At 38.4% G+C, this 25,685-nt stretch overlaps 1 protein-coding gene across 1 annotated transcript in view; it reads right to left on the bottom strand.

The window, feature by feature from the left end:
- The window catches only part of LOC104430045 (phosphomannomutase/phosphoglucomutase), a 48,510-nt gene extending 25,088 nt beyond the window's left edge, over positions 1-23,422 (bottom strand). The window contains 6 exon segments of the mRNA XM_039307504.1: positions 20,192-20,304; positions 20,409-20,608; positions 21,310-21,546; positions 21,549-21,825; positions 22,117-22,380; positions 22,687-23,422. Coding sequence (XP_039163438.1) covers positions 20,192-20,304; positions 20,409-20,608; positions 21,310-21,546; positions 21,549-21,825; positions 22,117-22,380; positions 22,687-23,226 — 1,631 coding nt within the window. The 5' untranslated portion in view covers positions 23,227-23,422.
- Positions 23,423-25,685: the final 2,263 nt, after the last annotated feature.

The following is a 25,685-nucleotide window of genomic DNA, read 5'->3' as shown; positions in this document are numbered from 1 at the left end:
AAAGAAAAATGAAATTACGTTATCAAACAGATTTCTGTTCCAAACCTATTCCGAAAAACAAAAGATATAAAAACATAATTGTTATCTATGAGAGAGAGAGAGAGAGAGGTATTGGGGCTTTTCTAAAAATATAACACTTCAATCATTGTATTTGGTAAATTCTCAATGTCAATAACAATGGTTGATATCAAACTGTAAAATAAATATTGAATATTTAAGTATTGAATATTGATTGCTAAATTCCTTAAATGCTGAAATTAAAAATAGAAGGTTGTTCGATAATAGATGAATGGATAACAAATTTTGTTATTTTTCTAACTGGTTATGGAATAATGAATATAATTGGAATGTTTGAAAATGTAATCGATATGGTATTGGTTTCTACTGATGCGCGATCATAAGCGTCGTGATTTGGTTGGAAACTTATTTGCAAAGTCAATAAGTTTGTTCCTTCGAAGTCAAAATGCACATAGAATTACTTTGGAAAGATACAGATATAGCCCCACGCCACTCCCGTGGTGAATCGCATTACTTCTTTTCTTCTTGGTAATTTTCATTATGCCGGAAATAATCAAACTAAATTCAGGATCCATTTGTTTTGCTAAAAATGTTTTCCTTATTTTCTAACGTTAGGTTCGCTTAGGAAAATGAGTCAACGAAAAAAAAATTTCTACAAAAACTTAATTTTAGGAAAATGATTTCTCCTTTGAAATAACCGGAAAATGGTTTTCAAATTTTTTTTCTATTCTTAGGTCCTTAATTAATTAGACTTTTATTCTTATAAAAATTTTTTAAAAATTATTTAATTTTTTTTATTTTTAAAAGAATCAAAAAATTCTTTTCTGTTCTTCTTTTCTACTTTTCTCTTTTCTCTCTCTTTTCCCTTGATCCTTGTTCCTTCACCAGCCGCATGCCTCAACAATAGTTGGCAACCCAGCGACCAAACATGACGCAAGTCGACAAGCTCACAGCTCACCCGATCCTGGCGAGCTCGCTAGACCTAGGTGAGCTCAAGCTCCATCAAGGCTATCGAGCTCACAACTCAATGAGGCTTACCTATGGCCATCACCGACCGGTCGTGGCGAGAGGAAGAGGGAAAACGAAAGAAAAAAAAAATTATTCTTTAAAAAAAAAAATAACAAAAAAAAGAGAAAATTAAAATATAAAAATAACTAAAAATTCAAAAATTTTTAAAAATTCAATTTTTTTTGCCTGAGATTGAAATCATTTTTAACGAGGTTTAAATATCAAAAACATTTTCAACCATATATCATCAAATAAATGAAAACTAATCGTATTCTTTGAAAATACTTTTTCAAAAGTATTTTCCTTTTTTATTGAGTTTTTCGCGAAATCGACGACACTTAAATGAGATTAAAAGGGAAAAAAAAGAAAGAACTAGTAAAAGAAAAGAAAAAGCGTCCCTTAAGTCGACCTCAATCGTTGAAATATAATAAAAACATACACCGACTCGGTTGAAAAACGAGCCAGTCCAATTTAAGCCCTCCTTCTCCACCCTAAGCAGTCTTAATCAAGTTGCGCGCGACCCTGTAGCTGGGTCTAATAAGGGTATGGTGCAAACCCATCAAAACCTATTTAGATGGGCTTTGCTTTTTGTAGACTCATATCAACCCATTTTGCAAATTTTATTTAACCCACATAACAGCTTAGTTAATTGTATATGAGTTAAGAAGCGGGTCATAAGCCACTTTTGACAGCTCTATTCATATGCTGTGCTCTTACTTGATTGGTTATTTTTCTATGCACTGACATAATTTTGAATATCTCTGTGTTTCAATGACTTTTTCAAATTTTATAAGAATCTTAAGTAATAGTCGTGCTACTTCCAACAAACTTAGATATCGAATTCCAATTTAATTGCCAACGGCATCTTTGAAAATTCAAACCAAATGAGAATTTATTGGAGAGGTAGACATTCCGTGGAGAGAAGGGGCACGAGGAGGGGTGCTCTGACTTGGAAAGAGAGGAATGAACAATGAAGGACGCAACCTTTTGCTGAACGATGGGCTGTTTTGGCTGGAACTTAGGTTTGAGCTCATGCGGTCCCTATCTATAAATGGAGCCGCCGGTGAGCATGGAAGATTATGTATGACGGCAAGGGTCTTCTCCTTTTGAAACACGCCAAGGGTCTTCTTTTGTAACACGCCAAGGGTCTTCTCCTTTTGAAAACCTGCCAAGGGTCTTCTACGGCTTCACACTCGAATAAACGTGCGGTAACACGGCAAGGGTCTTTTCCTTTTGGAACACGCCAAGGGTCCTCTCCTTTTGAAAACCCACCAAGGGTTTTCAATGGCTTCACACTCGAATGGACGCCAAGGGTCTTCTAACACGGCTTCAAAACCCGCCAAGGGTCTTCTACGGCTTCACACTCGAATGGACGTGTGGACCTTGAGTATGGACATATGTTAAAAGAACCTTCTGTCTTTTAGGGGTTATCATGAGATGTTCTCTGGGCAATTGTCTTTTGAGAACTCATTACCATGCACCTATTGTGGGCAATGGGACCCCGAGTTGAGAAAATTAGTCATCTTCACAGTAATTAACGTTTGCTGTGAGTATTTCGCTGAATGTCCAAGTCTAAAACTCACCTTTTTCACTACTTTTGTACTTTCTTTTTCTTTGTTTTGATATTTTTCTTTGATTTAAGTAATAGAGGTACGGGTGAGCACTAGGTCTGACTCAACCCGGGAACCGGACTTAACCAACCGGTTCAAAGGCCAAAATCGGCAGTTCCTAGATTGAACCAGTTTGGAACCAGTCTCTTAAATAATAAACACTTTTGCACACATGGAGAATCGAACCATGGTCTTCAACATGAAGAAATACCAACATAATCACTTGACCAATATTTGATTTTGTAGTGAAATGGAGCAATGTTTATATTTTATGATAAAAATTTGATTTTTTCTTTCAACAAACAAAAATTAGACCAGTTCTAGATACTAGAATAGTCAGTTCAGGTTCTCGATACCAATGTTTGGAATTATAAGTCACAACGTCGGCTTCCAGTTCTATGCCAAGATGTCGCATATGCTGAGATAATACTATATTATTCATATGAGCTTTTCGTATTGCAGGCCAAAGTGCCACTTTTTCTGTTCAATGAAAAATGTGAAACACAAGTTTAATCAAATTAATTAATTCAAATTCACCGTTAAATACAACAATGAAAAAATAAACATGAATCTACCTTTTGCTGAACGATGGGCTGTTTTGGCTGGAAATTAAGCTCATAATATCTATAAAATGGAGCCGCCGGCATTATGAAGATTATGTAATACGGCAAGGGTCCTCTGCTTTTGTAATACGGCAATGGTCTTATCCTTTTGAAACACGCCAAGGGTCTTCTACGGCTTCTCACTCGAATGGACGTGTAGTCCTTGACTATGGAGATATGTTAAAAGAACCTTCCGTCCTTTAGGGGTTATCATGAGATGTTCTCTTGGCAATTGTCTTTTGAGTACTCATTACCATGTGCCTATCGTCGGCAATGGGACCCCAAGTGGAGAAAATTAGTCATCTTCATAGCAATTAATTGTTTGCCATAAGTATTTCGCTGAATGTCCGAGTCCAAAACTCACCTTTTTCACAACTTTTGTATTTACTTTTTCTTTGATTTAAGTAAATTTATCACGGGTGAACACTGGGACTGACTCAACTTGGAACAAGACCGAACCAACCGATTCAAGGGCTGAAACTAGCGATTCCCAAATTAAACCAGTTTGGAATCGGTCTTGTAAATAATAAACCGTTTTGCACACATGGAGAATCAAACCATGGTCTTCGATATGAAGAAATATCAACATAATCACTTGACCAATATTTGATTTTGTAGTGAAATGGAGAAATGTTAATATTTTATAATAATAATTTGATTTTTTTAAACAAAACAAAAATTAGACCGATTCCAAATACTAGAATCGGCCGGTTCAAGTTCTCTATACCAATGTTTGGAGTCAAGAGTCACGGGGTCGGCTTCTGGTTCTATGCCAAGATGTCACATATGCTGAATAATACTATATTATTCATATGAGCTTTTCGTATTGCAGGCCAAATCGCCACTTTTTGTGTTCACTGAAAAATGTGAACACAAGTTTAATCAAATTAATTAATTCAAATTCACCATTAAATACGACAATGAAAAAATAAACATGAATCTAAGTATATCTAATAAGATAATTAATTAACTTCATTAATGAAAAGAAGTACACTTATATTAGCCTATCTACCAGACTACCATTATCTTCAACAATTAAAGCCTAAGCTAGAGACTAAAGTCAAGTTTCTACAGTTTTCCTTTTTAATCTCTGGTATATTCATTCGGTTAGAAACACTTTGGGTAGAGTTCCACGTAATAGACCTTTATTTGGTCAATTGTATTCAACGATAGTAAATGTTAATTAATGGAGAAACCTGTGTAATGTGAACGGTTTGGGTGTGGTAAGTATGTGCAACAATAATAATAATAATTTGATTATGATTTGATTATGAGTAGCATTAGAGAAAAAAAAAAAAGTATCGATCCGAGAAGGTCAAAAGTTTTGCTTTTTCCCAAATTATTTAGTTGTTTATTTATAAGATAAAGCCTATTATAATATATACATATTCATAGGAGGAGTCTAGCTTAGAGAAGAAATAATCAAGTTTAATTTTCTTTTTCATTTTTTTTAATTTCGAAAAATAATATGTATAAGAACTTTGCTAACATAGCAGTTTTCGGGCTACTATAAGAATAACAACTTATTATGAGTCATGAATTCTTCAATGAGTGAATCCCACAATAATCTATGATTATTTATTCTCACAATTAATTAAAGAATGTCATCCAATCATATTTCTTTGTGTATAATTACTGAAAATGAGTCAGATTTATGCACGGTAACAAGTGACCCAAAAGTACATGATAACAGTCCAAAGATAGGAAAAAGAATTTTCAATGCACGTCAAAGAACATTGCAAATTAAAACTCTATTCTCTTTTTAGCATGTCATAAATAAATATACAAGTTTCAAAGCAGAAGTAATATTTCTTATCAGGGAAAATCACCCAAAGGCCTACCTAGATTAGATTAGATTAGATTAGATTAGATGTACTAGTGTCGCACTAATGAGCACCAAATATTATCTTATGGCCTCTTAGTAGGAAAATAGGGGTGAAAATTCTGGCTCCAAAAATGAGGGTAGAGTATTGAAAGAGGATCTTGTCACTCACTTTCGTCTCCCCTTGGCCTTATCCTACATTAACAACTTCAAACCTGCCAAAGGAAGCAGCCAGGAAGATACACATGGTTCGGTGCGAAGACCTGAGCTACTTCGAAAGTCCAGAGACATCTATCTTTGAATTTCCACTATATGAGGCTGATAAATAGCTAAGTTAACCCAAGCCTACTTCACTCATCCTTCATTGCAATTTCCAGATATCAGCAAAATGGGACATCAATGCTTCAATTGCATGAAGTTCCATCTGTGCTGTTTCATTTTTCTTGCTACTTTTGCGCTGCACTTGGACCGGGGCTCTTCTGCTACCAATGAAACGGACAAACTGTCATTGCTTGCATTTAGAGTTGCAATAACCGATGATCCGTTCGGGGTGCTGCGCTCATGGAATGACACTGTCCACTTCTGCAAGTGGTATGGTGTCGCGTGTAGTCTCCGGCGCCAACGAGTCACTGGGCTGGACCTTCAATCCAAGAACCTCTCGGGGTCCATCTCTCCACACATTGGAAACTTGAGTTTCCTTAGGGAATTGAATCTTGATAACAATAATTTTGGTGGTGAAATCCCTACACAAGCAGGGCAGTTAGGAAGGCTACGTGTCTTTTCTGTTGAGAATAATTCTGTGACGGGTGAAATCCCGAAGAATCTGTCGAGTTGCTCCAGCCTTATTTTCCTTTCGTTGGGGGCAACCAACTTACTGGACGAATTCCCATCGAGCTTGGTTTGCCGTCGAAGCTTCGGCTCCTCCTGGTAAGTTTTAACAATCTAATGGGAAATATTCCTGCATCCTTAGGGAACTTGTCTTCGTTAGAATTCCTTTATCTTCCTGGAAACAACTTAAGTGGAAGTATTCCCCGAAGCTCTAGGAGATTTGATCAGAATAAGAGAGATTGCTTTGGGAAGAAACTGGCTGTCCGGTTCAATTCCTCGTACGATCCTGAATTGCACATCCCTGGCGGTGTTGGACGTGACGGAAAATCGACTGCGAGGAAGTCTCCCAACAGACATAGGCTTCACACTTCCCAACCTCGAATTTTTCGGGATATCATATAACCAGTTCTCTGGACCGATTCCTCCATCGATATCTAATGCCACGAATCTAGTAGCGCTCGAAACTGGGCTGAACAATCTTTCAGGGGGCGTGCCTTCTTTGGAAAATCTGCACAAGCTTCAGAGGTTATTATTTTCTGCCAATCATCTTGGAAGTGGAGGACCTCACGACCTAAGCTTCCTTTGCTCTTTGGGAAATGCCACTGGGTTGAAAATGTTGAGGATAGAAGAACAACAGTTTCGGTGGGATTATGCCCGATTGCCTCAGTAATTTTTCTACGACCCTCACTGACTTGGCAACAGGCGAGAATCCTACTTTTGGGGAGATGCCTAGAGGGATTGGAAACCTGGTGAATTTGACAAGACTACTTATGCATTCGAACGGGCTTTCGGGTGGCGTCCCCTCAAATATAGGAAACCTTCGAAATCTAGTTGTGCTGAACTTGCGAAATAACAAACTTTCTGGGGTAATCCCATCCTCTCTTGGAAATCTAGAGAAGTTAACTGTGGCAACTCTTAAGGGGAATAGCTTTGAGGGAATCATCCCTTCAAATTTATCCAAATGCCAAAACTTAATAGCTCTCGACCTTTCTCATAACAATCTGAGCGGTACAATACCTCCGGAGGTTGTAGGTCTCTCATCATTGTCAGCTCATCTGAGCTTGTCTCGGAACCACTTGACTGGAGTCCTTCCATTTGAAGTGGGGAATTTAAAACTTTTGGCTTACTTGGATGTCTCTGGTAATATGTTACGTGACAAAATTCCAGCCAGCCTAGGCAATTGTGAAGGATTGTTAGTTTTGGAAATGCAAGATAACTTCTTTCACGGTTTCATTCCCCAATCTATTAGTTCATTGAGAAGCATCGAGGAACTAGATCTTTCGCATAACAACTTATCGGGTGAAATTCCTAAATTCTTGGAGGCATTTGACTTCCTGAGAATTTTGAATTTATCTTATAATGATTTTGAAGGGATGCTACCGATCGAAGGAATCTTTAAGAACATGAGCGCCACTTTTGTGATCGGAAATGACAAGCTCTGTGGAGGAATGCCCGAGTTTCAGCTCCCTAAATGTTCTTTTAGTGCTTCCCAAACAAAAAAGTTTGCCCATAAAATGCAACTCCCCATCTTTATTTTTCTTGGGTTTCTTAGCGTAGCTCTTGTTCTAGCTTCTCTGTATCTTTATCGGCTGAAAAGAAAGAGGGAATCAGTTTCCACTTCAAGTTTGAATGTGTCTTATAGAACAATTGTGCAAGTGACAGACAATTTCTCTTCAGAAAAATTGATTGGTGTTGGTGGTTTTGGATGTGTTTACAAAGGAATACTTCATGAGAATGGGAACATAGTTGCCATAAAGGTGCTGAATTTACTGCACCGTGGCGCTTTGAAGAGCTTCATAGACGAGTGCGAGGCTGTTAGGAACATTAGACACCGCAATCTTTTAAAGGTATTGACGGTATGCTCAGGTGTCGATTATCAAGGTAATGATTTTAAGGCTTTAGTTTATGAATACATGGTCAACGGAAGCTTAGAAGATTGGCTGCACCCATATCCTAGGCATGATGAGGGAATCGGATGTACTAAAAAATTGAATTTTGTTCAGAGGATAAATGTTGCTATTGATGTTGCTTCTGCATTAGATTATCTTCATCACCAATGTCAAAGATCCATGGTTCATTGTGATCTAAAGCCTTCCAATGTTCTCTTGGATGCTGAGATGGTTGGACATGTTGGCGACTTTGGTTTAGCAAAATTTCTCCTCAATACCTCCTCTGATGCTTCAGCCAATCAGATGAGTTCTGCTGGTGTAAGAGGAACAGTTGGGTATGCTGCTCCCGGTATCTCTCTCTCTCTCTCTCTCTCTCTCTCTCTCTCTCTCTCTCTCTCTCTCTCTCTCATGCGCACGCATGCAAACGCACATGCACAACCCACACATTCCCGCATAATAATTGCTGTGTCGGTATTTATGGACTGCAGAGTATGCAATGGGAAGTGATATTTCAAGAGAGGGAGATGTCTATAGTTATGGCGTCCTACTAGAGATGTTCACAGGATTCAGCCCAACAAACGAGATGTTCAAGGACAACTATAGTATTTGCAATTTTGTTGCAGCAGCTGTGCCTGAACGAGTCTTGGAGATTACTGATGACATTCTTCTGCAAGAAAGAGAGAGCTGTATGAGCCCCGGTGGTCCTCTGTATGGGCATTGCAAGACAAAAGACATAATTCAAGAGAGTTTGGCGACATTATATGAAATTGGACTTGCTTGCTCCGTTGTGGCGCCTAGAGAACGGGTGAGCATCACTGAAGTAGCAGTTCAGCTGCGTTTGATCAGGAACAAACTCTACGCATCTGGTTTCCATGGATAATCATGACCGGAAAAGAGATGAAATACCTTAGCAACGACTGACTGCCCGTGCTCTTTTCAGAAGTCCAGTGTTATTTATTTCTGCACTTGCCTATTGCTTTCGCTTCCTCTCAATCTTGTGTAAGCAAGCTCATATGTATTTTCAGGTACTACTGATTGCTGTGATACAGGAATGATAAACTTGTGCACGATAAATGCACAGAAAAATGAGTACACAGTTCCCATGCGAAGGGTCTAGGTATCTGCAAATGCAATTTGAACCTTGAAGTATCTCTTGTTTACAACCAGAATTCCTATTTTCATCATATTAAATCATATATTTCCTTATTCTAGAATGATCCGCATGCAAGTTTAAGTACCAGTGTCGTATACTGCATGTAGTTGCGGGGTCGTATCCTGCAAGATATGTTCACGGGAAAAAGACCCACATATTGATTGTCATGGATGTTGGAAACCTTCAGTTGGCGCTCTTCTGGATATGCCCCAAATGGACAAACCCAATAGGTGCTTAATAGATTAACTCACATGCTGAAAGAAGTACCCTGAATTTGTAGGGCCTGCTTGTCTGATGATGAATTCAGCATCCATATCTTTCCCTTTGAAAAATGTGACTTCATTTGAGATTTCGTACCTTTGCTACTGAATGCTTCTCACCATCCAGCGACTTTTCCACTGAGAGGTCCTCAAGTAGACATGACTCTGTGCATTTAAACAAGCATGCCCGAGCATGTCTACCTGGTTCAAAACAAAAGGCACATTTTCCATCTTTTCCATCTTTTCTCTCTGGGAGGATGCATGAGACAGCTCAATTGTCCTGTGGCATCACAACTTTGCTAAAAAGTTCCATGGAAAGCCCATGCTCGCTACAAGATAAAAGATAAATAGGAACCATATCTTACCAAAATGATTACTAAGCAACATCACAATTTTTGTCGTCCTAAAAATCTCTCATATATTCCAAATCTAAATTAATCTCCCTTATCCTATAAGAATTTAAATCAATTTCCTGAAGCAATTCAAATTTCATTAGCTTTTTCCCTTTTATTAAAAAACTTTTTTTTCCATTTTTACCTCTCCTGCATATGCCATTTTTGCTAATTTCCGGAATCTGACGTGTTATTATAATGGATTTTTTGCTCATGTTGAATCACACTGATTTTCAAATCATGTTGGAACTTTTGGAAATGTTTTTTGGGTTTTCAGAAATGAGCATACTATGTATTACTTGTTGCGAAATCTTTTGCTCACGAGGATCACAACTTTTTAAATTGCCCTTGAAATTTGTAGATATAATTTTTAGGCTCACCATCAGCATAACAAAATCTGTACACGTTGATTGTACGATTATTAACATATATATTAGACAATATTTAACTAGCAAAATTTTTCACGAGTCAATCATTCCACCATCAATATTTTAATCAATTCACACATTGGCATTGGACCCAATAAAATACTTGTAAAAATAGAAACCCAACTACTATTAGTACAACAGATTTACTGTGTAATGTTATTTAAGCATATTTTCGTCTTATCTTTTCTAGGGGTGAGCACCGGTCCGAACCAAACCCAAGAACCAAATCGGACTGACCAATTTTAGGTGTGTCCCGATTCCGCTAAAAGAACTGAATTGGAAATTAGTTGCTCCAAAATAGAATTTAGGGCTCAAACTCCACTCTTCAGTTTTTGATTCATCTCCTGTAATTGTAATAAGATACTAAATTTACTCTACTTAGAATTTACTATGGTTTTACCTCTAGTTGAGTATCGAATTTTTGAATGACTGTTCTACCTCTTCCTTAATTGTTGATTTTAGGTTTACTTTTGGCTGAGTCTACCAATTTTATAATGGTGGAGAGTTCATGTTTGCCTAATTACGAGTTTGACTATTGTAACTCAATATGTAAAAGTAGAAACAAAAGGAAAAATCGGTGCCACTTCACAAGATATGTTTTTCAAGGAGGGAACCTACTATGAAACTGATCACCTCTAATCTTTTCATGGATTGAATTGACAATTCTTTTTCATTTTTTCTTTTTTCTTTTGAAATATTGACACTACTTTAATTTACCTTGGCATCAAAACTAAAGAAAAGGAAAAATAATAGCAGTTGTCCATAAGGTATTTGTTAAGAATAGGTATGATTTTCAAAGCTGAAAAATATAAGAAAGAATGCTTCTCACATGGTATGATTTTCAAAGCTGAAAAATATAAAAAAGAATGCTTCTCACATGTTTAAGACTCCATTTGTTTTATGAAAAATGATTTTTTTGAAAAATAATTTCCTAAAATGATCTCTTATATTACTTGAAATAATTAATTAATAAAAAATATTTTCATTACTTACAACAATTTATGTATAAACATTTTCATGAATAAAAATAATATTTTGTGTTCATTCGTCTTATGCGAAGCAAATATAATTTAAATTTTTCATGGAATAAATGGAATCATTCATCTTATGCGAAATAAATATAATTTAGTTATTTTATGAAATGCGTGGAATCGTAGTATCACATGTGTCTCAATTTAAATGAATCGTAGAAAGTTTTGAATTTGTGATAATAATGCCGGAAAATGTCCAAATTCGTTGACATTCAATCCCCCTGAAAATTTTGCTTAATCAACACATGGGTGGCGCGAGACAGCCAAACGAAGACAGGTCAATTCGACGAGTTTCCTCCGATTTTCTAAATCCGCGGGGCTCGTGGGAGAACGAGAGTATGCCATTCAGAAGGAACAATCATGCGCACCCAGTCATCTGCCCCGAAATTAGAATGCGGGTCGGTCCGCAATGACAGCTTACCCACACCCATTAAAGAAACGATGAAGAGAATTTCCATACCGTTAATGTCACATGCCCGTTCTGTTCATAGAATAAGTATGGAAAATGTCATTTTTGATGGCCCTTTGCTCCTGTAGTTTAGTTTCTCAGTCAAAGAATATTCGGTTGAATAAAGACATGATGAATAATCGCTCTTGGTGGAGTTAGGTAAGAAATCACTGCATGGTTCAAAATCAAGATGGAATGAGCTGGATACATGTTGGTAGGATAAGGGCGCCGCAAATGTTGTAACTTTTGTTTGATGCTTACTTGAGGACCATCACTTTTTTGTCGACTACTTAAGTGTTATAATTTCTAAAAAATGTTCATTTAAATACCATAACTTTTAATCGATTACTTGAATGCTTAATTTTTAAAAACGTTCATCCACATGCCAAAAATCCGATGTGACATAACACTTATTGTGAACATCACTCATGTGATAAATTGAAAAGTTATATAATACTTAAATGGTCAGGAAAAAGAAGTTAGGACACTTAAATGAACAACGTACATAAATTATGACACTCAAGTGATTCAAAGAAAAAATTATGACACTTGCAATATCATTTTTCTCATGTTGCTGAGTGAATTACAGTTGAATAAATCGAATAATGATTTACCTTTTTCATGCAATGATTTGGTAGAAGTATGCCGCTCACGTCCGATGAAACCAAATGATTAAGGAAGAATTACCGTCTTGTGACATGATCTGAAATAATTACACCTAATAGAAATCATTATTACTTTAGCTCTGTCAAATCTCTTATTTTTGTGATTGTCTTAAGCATTCGAGTGAGGAAGACGGTACAATTTTCAATGCGTTGAGTATTCTGATCATATATATACTTGGGAAAATAGAACGTTTCATCATTATAAATATATTAATTGCATTAAAGCCACTGAGGGGAAGATTGAAATCATTTCGACATATGACGCGCGCTCCCCTTTTTGGAATGGCAAATATAATTTGTCAACAAGCACCGGGGCATCCATTAAGTAATCAATTAAGACAATGAGCCATGGGGTCTTTGGCATTGATGGTGAAGATAATCTGACGCAAAAGGAACATCAATAGCAACATTTATCCTCTAAATAAAATTCAATTTTTTTTGTGTAGCCATATCCCCTTCTTGCCTAGGATCTGGTGCAACCATTCTTCAAGGCCTCCATTGACCATATATTCATAAACTAAAGCCTTGAAATCATTACCTTAATAATCAACGCCTAAGCATACGGCCAGTACCTCTAAAACATTGCGATGTCTAACGTTTCTAAAAATTTCACACTCATCTATGAAGCTCTTCAAAGCGCCATGGTGCAATAAATTCAGCACCTTTATGGCAACTAGATTTCCATTTCCATTCTCATGAAGTATCCCCTTATAAAAGGATCCAAAACTACCTACACCAATCAAGTTTTCTGAAGAGAAATTGTCCGTCCCTTGCACAATTGTTACAAAAGACACATTCAAATCTGAAGTGGAAATTGATTCCTTCCTCTTCCTTTTCAGCTAATAAAGAAATAGAGAAGCTAGAACAAGAGCTATGACAAAAATCCCAAGAAAAAAAAAAGATGATCAGTTTCAATTTATGGAATTGTTTGGGAACCACTGAGAGAACATTTAGGGAGCTGAAATTCGGGCATTCCTCCATAGAGCTTGTCATTTCCGATCACAGAAGTGGCGCTCACGTTCTTAAAGATTCCTTCGATCAGTACCATCCCTTCATAATCATTACAAGATAAATCCAAAATTCTCATGAAGTCCAATGCCTCCGAGAATTTAGAAAGTTCAACCGATAAATTGTTATGCGAAAGATCTAGTTCTTCAATGCCTCTTATTGAACTAATAGATTGGGGAATGGAATCATAAAGAAGTAATCCTACATTTTCAAAACCTTCACAATTGCCTAGCCTAATTGGAATTTCGTCACATAACATATTACTTGAGACATTCAAGTAAGCCAAAAGTTTCCAATTCCCCCCTTCAAATGGAAGGACTCCGGTCAAGTGGTTCCAAGACAAGTTCAGAAGAACCGACAATGATGAGAGACCTATAAGTTATAACCTCTGGAGATATTGTATCGCTCAGATTGTTACCAGAAAAGTCAAGCTCTATTAAGATTTGGCACTTGGATGAATTTAAAGGGATGCTTCCCTCAAAGTTATTCACATTAAGATCTGCCCCAGTGAGAGTCCTAAAAAAGTTACTGAGGCAATCGGGCATAGTCCCACCGAAACTGTTGTTGGCTATGCTCAACATCTTCAACCCAGTGGCATTTCCCAAAGAGCAAAGCAAGCTTAAGTCGCCACGTTCTCCACTTCCAAGACAATTGGAGGAAAATAAAAGCCACGGAAGCTTGTGCAGATTTTCCAAAGAAGGCACACCACCTGAAAAATTGTTCATCACAGTTTCGAGGTCTACTAGATTCGTGGCATTAGATACCAAGGGAGCAATCGGTCCAGAGAACAGGTTATGGTGAAAATTTTAAGGTTGGGAAGTGTGAAGCCTATGTCTGCCGGTAGACTTCCTTGCAGTCGATTTTGCGTCACGTCCAACTTCGCCAGGGCGAGCAATTCATGATCGTATGAGGAATTAAACTAGACAACACGTTTGCTTCCAAAGGAATCTCTCTTATTCAGTTATTCTGATCAAATTTCCTAGAGCTTCGGGAGTACTTCCACCTAAGTTGTTTAGAGGAAGATAAAGTTGTTCTAACGAAGACAAGTTCCCTAAGGATGCAGGAATATTTCCCATTAGATTGTTTACACTTTACCTGGAGGAGCCGAAGCTTCGACAGCAAACCAAGATCGATGGGATTTCGTCCACTAAGTTGGTTGCCCCCAATCCAACGAAAATAAGACCAATGCAACTCGACAGATTCTTCGGGATTTCGCCCACCGAAGAATCATCATCAACTAGCAAGCTACGTAGCTTGCGTAACTAGCCTACTTGTTTAGGGATTTCACCACCAAAATAATTGTTCCTAAGAGTCGATTCCCTACTCAAGTTGATTACCATATAGATTACTTAATAGATTACGGAGTACTGAAGAATGTGTAATTTGAACCATGAAGTATCTCCCGTTACAATTAGAATTTCTCTATCATACATTTCCTTGCGCTGGAATGATCCATGCAGGTCCAGTACCAGTGTCGTGTACTGTGTACAGTTACAGCGGTATGGTGTCTTGCAAGATATGTTCACCAAAAAAAACCCACATAGTGATTGCCACGGTTGTTGGTGGCACTCTTCTGGATCCGCCCTAAATGGTGAAAGCCATTAGTGCTTAATAGATTAACTCACATGCTGAAAGAAGTACCTTGAAATTGTGGGGCATGTTTGTCTGATGATGAGTACAGCATTCACATTTCCCTCTTTGAATAAGGCGACTTCATTTGAGATTTCGCACCTTTGCTATATGAACGCTTCTCACTGTCCAGTGACTTTTCGCACCGAGAGGTCCTCAAGTAGACGTGACTGTGCATTTAAAAAAACATCCCCAAGCTTGTCAACCTTGTTCAAAAGGCATCTTTTCCATCTTTTCTCTTTGGAGGGATGCATGAGACAGCTCAATTGTCCTGTGGCATCAAAACTCTGCTAAAAAGTTCCATGAAAAGCCCATGCTAGCCACAAGATAAAAAAACAAATAGCAACCATATCTTATTGCTTTTCTCTAAGTAAGTAATCACCTTGCTGCCACCAAGAAAGGCATGGCCCGCCTCAAACAAAATGAGAAAAAAAAAGAAAGAAAAAAGAAAAAAAGAGAGGCTGACTAGAAGGAATCGGCGGGGAAATTTTGTATAATTTTGTCATCCTAAAAATTTCTTATATATTCCAAATATAAATTAATTCCCCTTTTCCTATAAGAGTTTAAATCAATTTTCTAAAGCATTCAAATTTCACATGTTAGCTTTACTCCTTTATCAAAGCCCTTTTTTTCATTTGTAATTGCTAATTTCTAGAACCGGCATACTTCTGTACGGGATCTCTTGCTCATGTGGATTACATTGATTTTCAAATCGTGTCAAAACTCTTGAGAAATGCTTATTTTGATTTTTCGAGAAATGAGCATATTACGCATTACCTGATGCAGGATCTCTTGCTCACGTGGATCACACCTTTCTGAAGTTGTGTTTGAAATTTGTAGAATTACTTTTTAATCTTCTGAAACAAGTATAATTATTAGGCTTCCCGTCAATATAACAAAATTTGTACACGCTAACTATACAATGATTAACATATATATTAGATGATATTTAACTAGCCGAATTTTTTCATATGTCAACCATTCACACGTGAATATTTAAATTAATTCACACGTTGGTGTTGGATCTATTAAAATACTTGTAAAGATAGGACCCAACCACTATTCGTAGAGCAAATTAATTGAGTGGTGGTTTTTTAGCATCTTTTCCCCTTGTCTTTTCTAGGAGTAAGCACCAATCCTAGTCCAACTTGAGAACCGATCCAAACCAACTAGTTTTAGGTAGGGGTGAGCATCGGTCCAGGGTCAACCCTGGACCGACCCGGATCGGCCCAACCCCGCTGGTCCCGGTCCGGTTCTCGGGAGACTAGGTCGGTTATTGGTCCTAGAATTCCCGAACCAAGACCTGTGCAGGTCGGTCATCGGTCCTGAGAGTTCCGGGTCGGTCCAACCCGGACCAACCTTGACTATATATATATTATTTATAATATTTTTATATAGAGAAAAAACAACATCAACAACATTAAACAGCTCTTTAGTGAGGAGTTCAAGTAATTTTTTTTTTGATGACCCGACAACCCCCGTACAACCGGCAGCCGGCGAGGTAAACCCGGGGTGACGCTAGCGGAGGAGTTCAAGTAATTTTACATTGTTCTTTAATAACTTAGGTTTTTAATGTCTTTTACGGCGTCAATAGTCATAATTTACAAATGCGGAAAATGTTTTTGTGAAGAGTCCTCACGGCATCAAAAAAGTCACCTTATAACATCCTCCTCTAGTATTCGTTCTCTTCGTTTTATTTGTCATCTTAGTCTTTAATTTGCTAAAATAAAAAAATAAAAAAAAAACTTCTTTGCTTGCCACTTGACACTCGCCTCGCTCGCTTTAGGTCACTCGTGCCGCTCGCCACTCGATGCTCGCTTGGCTTGTTGCTCCTTGCTCGACATTCGATGCTCATTCTGTTCGACGCTCACCCCACTTAACCCTCACTGCCTGCCTTTCTTAGCTGACCTTGCTCATTATCGAACCCATTGGATCGGTACGGTCCTCGGTTGCCCTTTCAAGGAGTACAAAAAGTAAAATAAAAAATTATTAATTAGTTTTGGGTTGACCTTGAAACCGGACCGAACCTATTGGGGTAGTCCGGTCCTCAATTGTTTTTTTAAGGAGTACAAAAAATGAAATAAAAAATTATCAGTTGGTCTCGGGTTGACCCTGGAACCGGACCGAACCCATTGGGTCGGTCCGGTCCTTAGTTCCAAGCTCAATAGGGTTGGTCCTCGGTCCCAAAAATTGAGGACCAACACTGTGCGGGTTGGTCATAGGGTTAGGGGGTGGACCGGCCCAACCCGGACCATGCTCACCCCTAGTTTTAGGTGGTTCTCAGTTCTATTGAAGAAATCGAATTGAAAACTAGACAGACTAGATTGGATTAAGAACTAGCTGCCCTAAAATGGAATCTAGGGCTTGAACTCCACTCTTCATCCTCGATTCATCTCCCTTAATTGCAATAAGATACTAGATTTATTTTACTTGTAATTTATCGTGGTTCAATCTCTACTAGAGTATATACTAGAGTATCAAATTTTTGAATGACCGATGTACCTCTTCCTTAATTGTTGATATTTTATTTACTTTTGGCTGAGTCTACCAATTTAATGATGGCAGAGAATTCATCTTTGTCTCATTGCGAGTTTGCCTATTGTGACCCACTACAGAAAAAGCACCCAAAAAAAAAAAAAAAACCGATTCCGGTCCAATCCATGAACATGATTGTCACGAACCAATCTAGTTTATGGTTCCAAGAGCCTAAAAACAAACCTTGGCCAATCCGGTTCCTAATCCCAGGATGGGAACCACCTAATTCTAAAATCGATCACTTCTAATATTTTCACGAATCAAATTGACTTTCTTTTTTTTTTCTTTTCTTTTTTTGAAATATTGACATTACCTTAATTTATGTCGGCTTCAAAATCAAAGAGCGAGAAAAATAATATCGGGTGATCATAAGGTATTTGTTAAGAATAAATACGCTTTACAAAACTTGAAAATTAATAAATAAAAGAAAGGGTGTTACCCATATATTCAAAATTCTGTTTGTTTTATACAAAATAATTATTTTTAAGAGAAATATTTTTCAAGTCATTTGTTTTTTTAGGAAATAGACGAAATCTGAATTTTCTTAAACCGGTGAAATCGTCGCGTGGATCTCAATTTTAATATGCCGTGGAAAGTTTTAAAATCTCACGGCAATAATGCTTGAAAAGTGTCCACTTGAGTTGACACATCATGGGTGGTGGGCCGAGCCAGCCGAACGGAAACCGGTCAATTCGACGACTTCTTCCCCGAAATTTCCAGATTCGCGTGCCACATGCCGAAACTAGAATATGCCGTGACAGAAGGGAACAAGCATCCGCATCTTGCCATTCGTCCCCGGAATTAGGCAGCCGCTCGGTCCACAACGACCGCTTACCTACGCCCCCCCACTAAAATAATTGAAAAAGAGCATCTCCCTATCATCCACCAATCCATACACGTCCAAATACATACCAATAAGTACGGAAAACGTCCCTTCTCGACGGCCCCTTTTCGATGGTTTGGTTAGATATTACGACGTGGTTCGAAATCTAGACAAGACTAGCTGGATATTTGTTGCCGAGTGAAGTACAACCAGATGGAATCGAGTAATGATTTTTTTCTTTTTCATGTGGTGACTAGGCCGAAGTATTCCGGTGGGACTCAAGTAATTACGGAGGAATTATCATCTCGTGGCATGATTCGAAATAATTACATCTACTAGAGATCAATTCGTTGTTTTGGCAATGTTGAATCTCTTGTAATGTGATTGCGTTAAGCATTCAAACAAGGAAGATAGTAAAATTTTCAGTGCATCAATTGTCCCCATGATATAAACGTACAACCTAATATTTTGAAAATAAATAAATATTCATTATATATATATATATATATATATATATATATATATATATAAGTGCATTAAGCCACTTGTTAACGATACTATTTGAGAAGAGAAAAAAGAAAAGCTTTAAACCATTTCAATATATGGGCGCACTCTCCTTTAGGGAATTTAATTATTCAATTAAGACAATATTATAACTTTAGATAATTGCGAAGTCAGTTATCAATGTAAATAAAAAAAAAAAAAAAAAGAAGAAGAAATCTTTGCACATTCAATATTGGACAAGAGACACGTGTCTTTGAGGCTAGTTTCGTAATCTAATTCTTTCCGACATTAATGATTCAAAGATGAACGTGTAAATCCAATGAAAATTAACGGCTTTTATTTTTGGTTTATACTACGAGAAACTCCAAACTGATACATTTATGATATATTTTTTCTAAATTAAAAATTGGTACATTTGTAACAAATTTACCATTTGTTAGTTTTCGTTAAATTGAATTAACATCATAAAAAGTTACAAATCAGTATACTTTTGACAACTTAAGGGCAAAATTCTAAACCAATATGTCTGTTCATTACGACGTATTATCCAACTTAGTAAGTATATTAATTTGGGGCTTTTGTGATACTATTTTTTTTTCTTTACTAACTTTTCTGGCGGAGAGGGTACTTCTTTATTCTATTTTTTATTTTTTTTGTTTGGATCTTTAAAACAGGAAATTATTCTAGAAAAGAAAGGTTAACGAGCGCGTGGTTGGGGATGTCCTAAAAGGGAAACGCGGGCCTCCAGCGACAGCGACGACGGTCAAAATACCTGGGGAAAACGCCGGATGATGGGCATCTACACGATGAGTCGGCGCGAAACGAAGCCAACATCGCCGACCCAAACAAACGCCACGCGAAACCGCATCATCGTCCCTCTCCGTCGTCTCCACATTTCTCTCTCCCCCTTTTAAAACCCACCCCCACCGAACCAGAGCAAAGCGCAAAAGCAAAAAACCGCCCCCTCAAAACCGATCTCGATTTTTAGGGGGGACGACGAAGGCGACGAAACCCTAACCCGAACCCCAACCCCACCACCACCTCCATTCATATAAGCCTCCCCTTACGCCGTCTCATTCCTCAACCCCATCGTTTCTCTCTCTAGATCTCTCTCCCTCTCTCTCTCTTTTTCTCTCTTCTCCTCTGGATTAATCGGTGGAGCCCCAACTCGTTGTGAATGGTGGAAATCTCGGCCGGCGGTAGCGATTTCATGCTCACCCTTTTCCGATCAAGGGCGAGCGCTCTCGTTTTCGCGTTCGGTTCTTGCAAGGAGGGCTGGTACTACCGCTGCCTCGGCGTCGACCCTTGAAACCCCCCCACCCCCATTTGATTCCCCGCGAGATCGCTTCCCGATTTTTGCCTCCTCCCTCGCCCCCTACATATAAGTATATTGTATGAAATCTACTATCTCTTATATGCTTAATTTTTTGCTAATTACTAAAACTATGCAACTTATCAACTAATGGATTAAACAAGGTTACTTCTATTCTCAATTTGAATTTAAAAAGTGAGAAAGCTGATCATTGTCGATGCCGTACCGGTACATTCGAGCATCAATGGCGGCCGGCGTTTCATTCGAGTCGACGAGGCAACCTTCGCTCACCCAGCAATCTCCACAGGAATCCAGCTCCCATCCCTGAAGCTTCCCTTCCTGCCAAAAAACAGTGACTCCAATGTTAGTTCTTTTAGGATCAATGATTTCCTTATACGTGGTTTGGTCGACGATGACCGCACTAATCGCTGAGTAATTTGTACCTCGATGTATTGTCGAAACGCCTCGATTGCCTCAACAGCCTTCACTTTCGCATGTCTAGGCTCAGCAATGACATTTATTCTGAGTTCCGTGGACTCCAATGGCTCTTCGAGATCTTCTATGAGACTTCCGATCCCGTCATTAAATCCCGCGAGCTTCATCCGTACCATCTCGATGATGATTTTGACGACCATGTAAGCGCCTAGCAGGGCCAATTCATTGAAGAAAATGGCACACAAAATTTAATAAGAACCATTGTAATTTGAAGGAATTGAAGTGTTATTTCAGTTGTTTCAATTTCTTTTCCTATTAATATGTTCGTGAAGGAAACAAGTAAACCGCTCTAATTGGCATACGCTTTCTCAAACCTTGAAAACTAGATAAACCTACCCAGACGATGATATGCATAAATACAGACTATGTCTATGTTGCTAAATTTTCAATAAATGTTGGTAGTTGCCAAAAACTATTGGTAAATAAAATGATCAGGGATTTCTTTTAAGATAATTTGCTGAGAACTTACCGACTTGTTTATGAGTTTAACAATTCTTTTTGTAGTTTTCAAATTACTAAATTTGTACTAAGTTACCAATTTTTATGTGCATATCTCTTTAAGCACTTTGAATTCATTAACTTTTACAAAACATTACCGACCTAAATGAGAGTGACTTACAACTTTTATCAGATTTAATTACCAAAAATGCTTACATAATTAACAACTCTTACTTGAGTTACCGACAAAAGTTTAATCGGGTTTTTAAATTTATCAACTTTTCTATTAAGTTAATAACTTTTATGTGAGTAACGTCCACGTTGGTAAATCGCCAGTCTGACACATGTTTGGAGGAATGGACGGACACAAACTTCCTCAAACGATAAACCTATAAAAGAAACGCAACTTACCATCATCAAGAAAATAATTCTCCTTGAGTGCGCCGAGGCCGGACGTTTCCATCATCAGATGAGTCTCGATCCCGTCCTGATTGAGCTGAACCCCCTTATCGATGACATTCCTGTAACCGACCCGGTACAAGCAGTGATGGCCTCCTCTCTCCGTGATAAACCTCGTGAGGGCCACGCTCGTGCGAGCGTCGGTCACCACTGTCGTCCCCGGGTGCTCCCTCAAGACGATTGCCGACTGAGGGCGATGAGCTTGTCCCCATTGATCGGGTTGCCCTCGGCATCGACCACGCCACAGCGGTCCACGTCGGTGTCGAAGACAATCCCATGGTCGGCCGAGTTGTCTAGGACGGCAGCCCGAGTGAGGGCCATGGCAGTCTTGTCCTCGGGGTTCGGGATGTGGTTGGGGAACATGCCGTCCGGGTTGAGGTGGAGCGAGCCGAAGGTGTCGGCGCCGAGCTTGTCCAGCATGTCCCATGTGAAGAAGCCTCCGGAGCCATTCCCGGCGTTCACTATGATCTATATGCAAAATTCACGCTTAGTGTCAACAATTCAAATGGCTAAGCTAAATTTTATTTTCACTCGTAGATAAACCAAAGCCTGAGTATTTTTCAAGATAAGGAATTTGTGTACATAATTTAACGTAGTGCGATAATTCAAATATCAACCGGAAGGTTTGTGTAGAGAGGACAAAAAGCACTCTAGGAATCAAGGCCACAAGAACAGGATAAGATTGCAGAAGACGTTACTACGTTTAGAAGAAAATTTAGTGGGAAACTAGGGAAAAGCAATTTAGTCGAGATAATTTACCTGGAAGCCTTTGAGGGGCGTGTCGTAGTGAGTCGGGTGGTTCACTCTTTCCTTGATGATGTTGCGGAGATTGGCCGCGTAGGCGCTCATGAAGTCGACCCGGGTCGGGGGAGTGGCGAGCATGGTCGACACCTTCGCCAGCCAATTCGCATACTTGCGGGCGGCCCGGTCACATATCTCCTCCACCTCCGGCGAGGTCAGCCCTCCTTTCTTCGTGAAGAACTTCAGACCGTTGCGGGTGTAAGGCAAGTGAGATGCTGTCATCTGCCATAGCAAAAACATTTTCAGTCGTCTCTTTTCCGTTTGAAAATGAATTGCGAACTTCACTTGTTCATCGACATGAGTAAACAAAAGCCTCTTGACTTTTATGCTTTTGCAATTTTGCCAATAAAGTACAGAATTACTCTCCTATATGACCAGTTGAGAAACATGCTTAATATACGTGAGGCCGGTCTCTTGCTAGTTTAAGGTTCTTGATATGAAAAACGTAAAGCGTAGATGCCTTGTGGCCGGATTCTATCAACACAAATTGATAAGAAAAAGAGTGCTAACCCCGCATTGTTACACTACCATAATGGAAGCATCATAAGAGAAATGGTCCAACACGGTGCTCATGAAACAAGCCGGTGTCGTAGCAAGCCCCATGTCGAACACCATGCAACCGGCTCTTGAAAGCCCGGCAAACACGGCCACGCTCAACGCCGAACCAGAAATCCTGGGGTCCCTCCCAAGGGAAACCCTAACGTCCTCGACCGGCCTCCCTTTTTCGCTCTCCAAGGCCTTGATCGCCCACTCCCCGAAGCTCTCCGCAATTGCATCCACAGCTGGCGGCGTCAGGTCCACCGTCCGGCCCTGCTCCCCCTCCAGTGCGACACCACGCACGTCTGACCCATTTTGGAGCCTCCGGATCTTGTCAATTTCATCGTCGACCACAACTTCATCGTACTTCGCAACCCTCAGCGATCTTACTCCTGTACTCCTTATTGAAGGGCACATAAATATTACTCTAAGGTTCGTCGCTAACGGTTTTGTGGAGAAGGAGGGGATAATCGTTGATTTCTGGGCGCTCATGTTCTGAAGTGTCATTGCGGATGGCGAAGTGGACGCCATGTCGCCAGTGTCCTCCGAGCTGAAGTCCAAAATTGTCACAGAACTCAGCAAGATTTATTGCTAAATGCTGATTTTCCCCCCTTCTGCGAAGAGAAAACTATACTCTTCTATGTACGAGAAGATAAGAGTGGAGGTGAGTTCAATGGTAACCTCACAATTCCAATATCTGCAAAGTGTCGAAATATCTGAAAACAAGCTTCCAAAGAGGAGAGATATTTTTGTTGTTTTGTTCTGAACTGGTCATCTTCTTTGTCATTCTAGTTTGATATTTCATGCTCATGCAAGGAAGATGAAAACGGGATATTCTTCCCTTCTGGATACTGTTCGGATTTGGTACATGTAATATATATTGGGCCAAATGTTATATGGAAAGCCCAAGCCCTTGAAGTTTGACCTCAGCTCATGTGACCCACCCTCCATTCACCTTCAACGGCTTCAAACGCCATTGAGCGACAAAACAAGGGCAAGAGAAATTTCTGCATGTACAGTTTAGGACATCCGACAAGTGGAATTAACTTTGCTTTGCAACATCTGGTAAGTATTCAAGTCCATTATTCATTTAATCGGGATAATTCTTGAAATTAGGTCATAATTTCGAAGTTGGGTCAATTTTGAACTGTGAGGTTCGATTAATGAATTGTTAAGCTGTAAGTTTATATGGAAATGATAGTTTAGAGCATTGTGGAGTCATAGAGTTTGACGAAAATTGATTCTAAAGTATGGTTTGATCATAACATGTGAGTTATGCGTAATAGACAAAAATGAATGTTTACTATAAATGAGCTTCTTCGTTAGTGCACAAGAAGTCATTTTATAGATCAATAAGCATAGTTTAGTCAATTCATTCATAAGAGTAGTGTATCGCTCAAATTTTGATAGCATTTTTTGATTAGCCGATAAAAATACAAATGCATCGACTAGAGTAATTATCGTAAGATAGTTTTCAATTTTCTCAGGTAAGTGATACTATCTCTTCTTACCATTTATACACTCAGATTATGAGTTAAGAAATGACTTTTTTTGTTGCATACAACTTAATCTAGCATTTACTAAAGTTTTGTCTAAATGAAATGCAAGATTGTTTTTCATTACAATTTGAGTTAATTGCTTGTAATTAGTTTGTGAAACATTTTATGAAAAAATCACGAAAATTTCATGATTTATGAATATGCTTTATGAAAGGAATTTCAATATATATTGAGATTCCATTCATTTCATGGAAAATATTTTATTTCTGCAAAAAAAAAAATATATCGAGGAAGCCATTTTCAAGAAAAATGATAACATTTTCTGGTGTTTGGTTGAAGCTTGAGAATAAAGTGGAAAATATTTCCGTTGTTTGGTATCTGATTTGATTTTCCTCCATATACTCCCTTTGATCTATTTTTTTCTTTTTAAAAATAAATTTTTAATTATTTTTATTTTTCTTTTCATTTCTTTTTTCTTTTTTTTTTTTCTTGTATTTTCCTTAGCCAATCACCGACCACGCAATGGCCAGTAAGCTAAAGGACGAGCTCACTAGCCTTTGGCGACACCTAAGTGTCGCCAATCTAGTTAGGCTCGAGCAACTCGCCCTCCGGCACACTCGAGCTCACTTATGGCCGGGCCACCAACCTTCACCGCGGTGGCGATCAGCCCAATAAGAAGAAAAAGGAAAAAGGAAAAAAAAGAAAAAAATATAATTGCAAATCGAATCTAAAAATAGAAAAAAAGGAAATAATAAATAATTGAATTGAGTGATGAAAGAAAGAAGAGGGATAAATATTTCCTCTCTTCAACAAAAGGCAATCATTTTTCTCACTTTTAAAGATGTTTTTTTCCATTGATGGAAAATGTATTCCTTGACTTGTTTATTTTCCGTGAACCAAACATCAGAAAATCCAAAGAAGTTATTTTCCGCGCAACAAACAGAGCCCGATAATAAAAGTTACATATTTTGGTTAATAAACTGGAGTTTTGATATGGTTTATGGTTTCAGTTTTGGGTTATTGAAGATTGAGGTGGATGAATTATGTTCATGTTGTCATGATTAGATACTGTTATTAAGGCGTCAATTATGGGATGAACCATCAGTTGATATAAGTGAAGACCTAGCCAAAGGAAGAAACTTGGTTGCTCTTGTCACGGGCATTAAGCATGACCATAGTTAGATACTAAGCATTAGATTAGTCGTTAGAATAGACTACTGACATTTAATTTGATTGAGATTAATCAACGGAATTTGTTTTCGATATTCTACGTAAAAAGTTTTGTTGAAAAGATATCATCCACTCTTGATATTTTACATCTATCATATACTAAATTTGGGATTGATGGATTATGTATCAGTTTATAAATATGCACAATGAATATTCAACCTGCTTAGAAGAGATGTATTGCTTACTAGTTTATGGTTGCTCATTCTATTTATCTTAGGGAAAATCTCAAATAAGGACCCAAAATAAGCCTATTTTCTCAAA

The sequence above is a fragment of the Eucalyptus grandis genome, chromosome 2, assembly GCF_016545825.1.
Source record: "Eucalyptus grandis isolate ANBG69807.140 chromosome 2, ASM1654582v1, whole genome shotgun sequence".
Taxonomy (NCBI): domain Eukaryota; kingdom Viridiplantae; phylum Streptophyta; class Magnoliopsida; order Myrtales; family Myrtaceae; genus Eucalyptus; species Eucalyptus grandis.
Note: the sequence above shows the minus strand (reverse complement) of the source record. Positions and strands in the feature narration are given on the sequence as shown.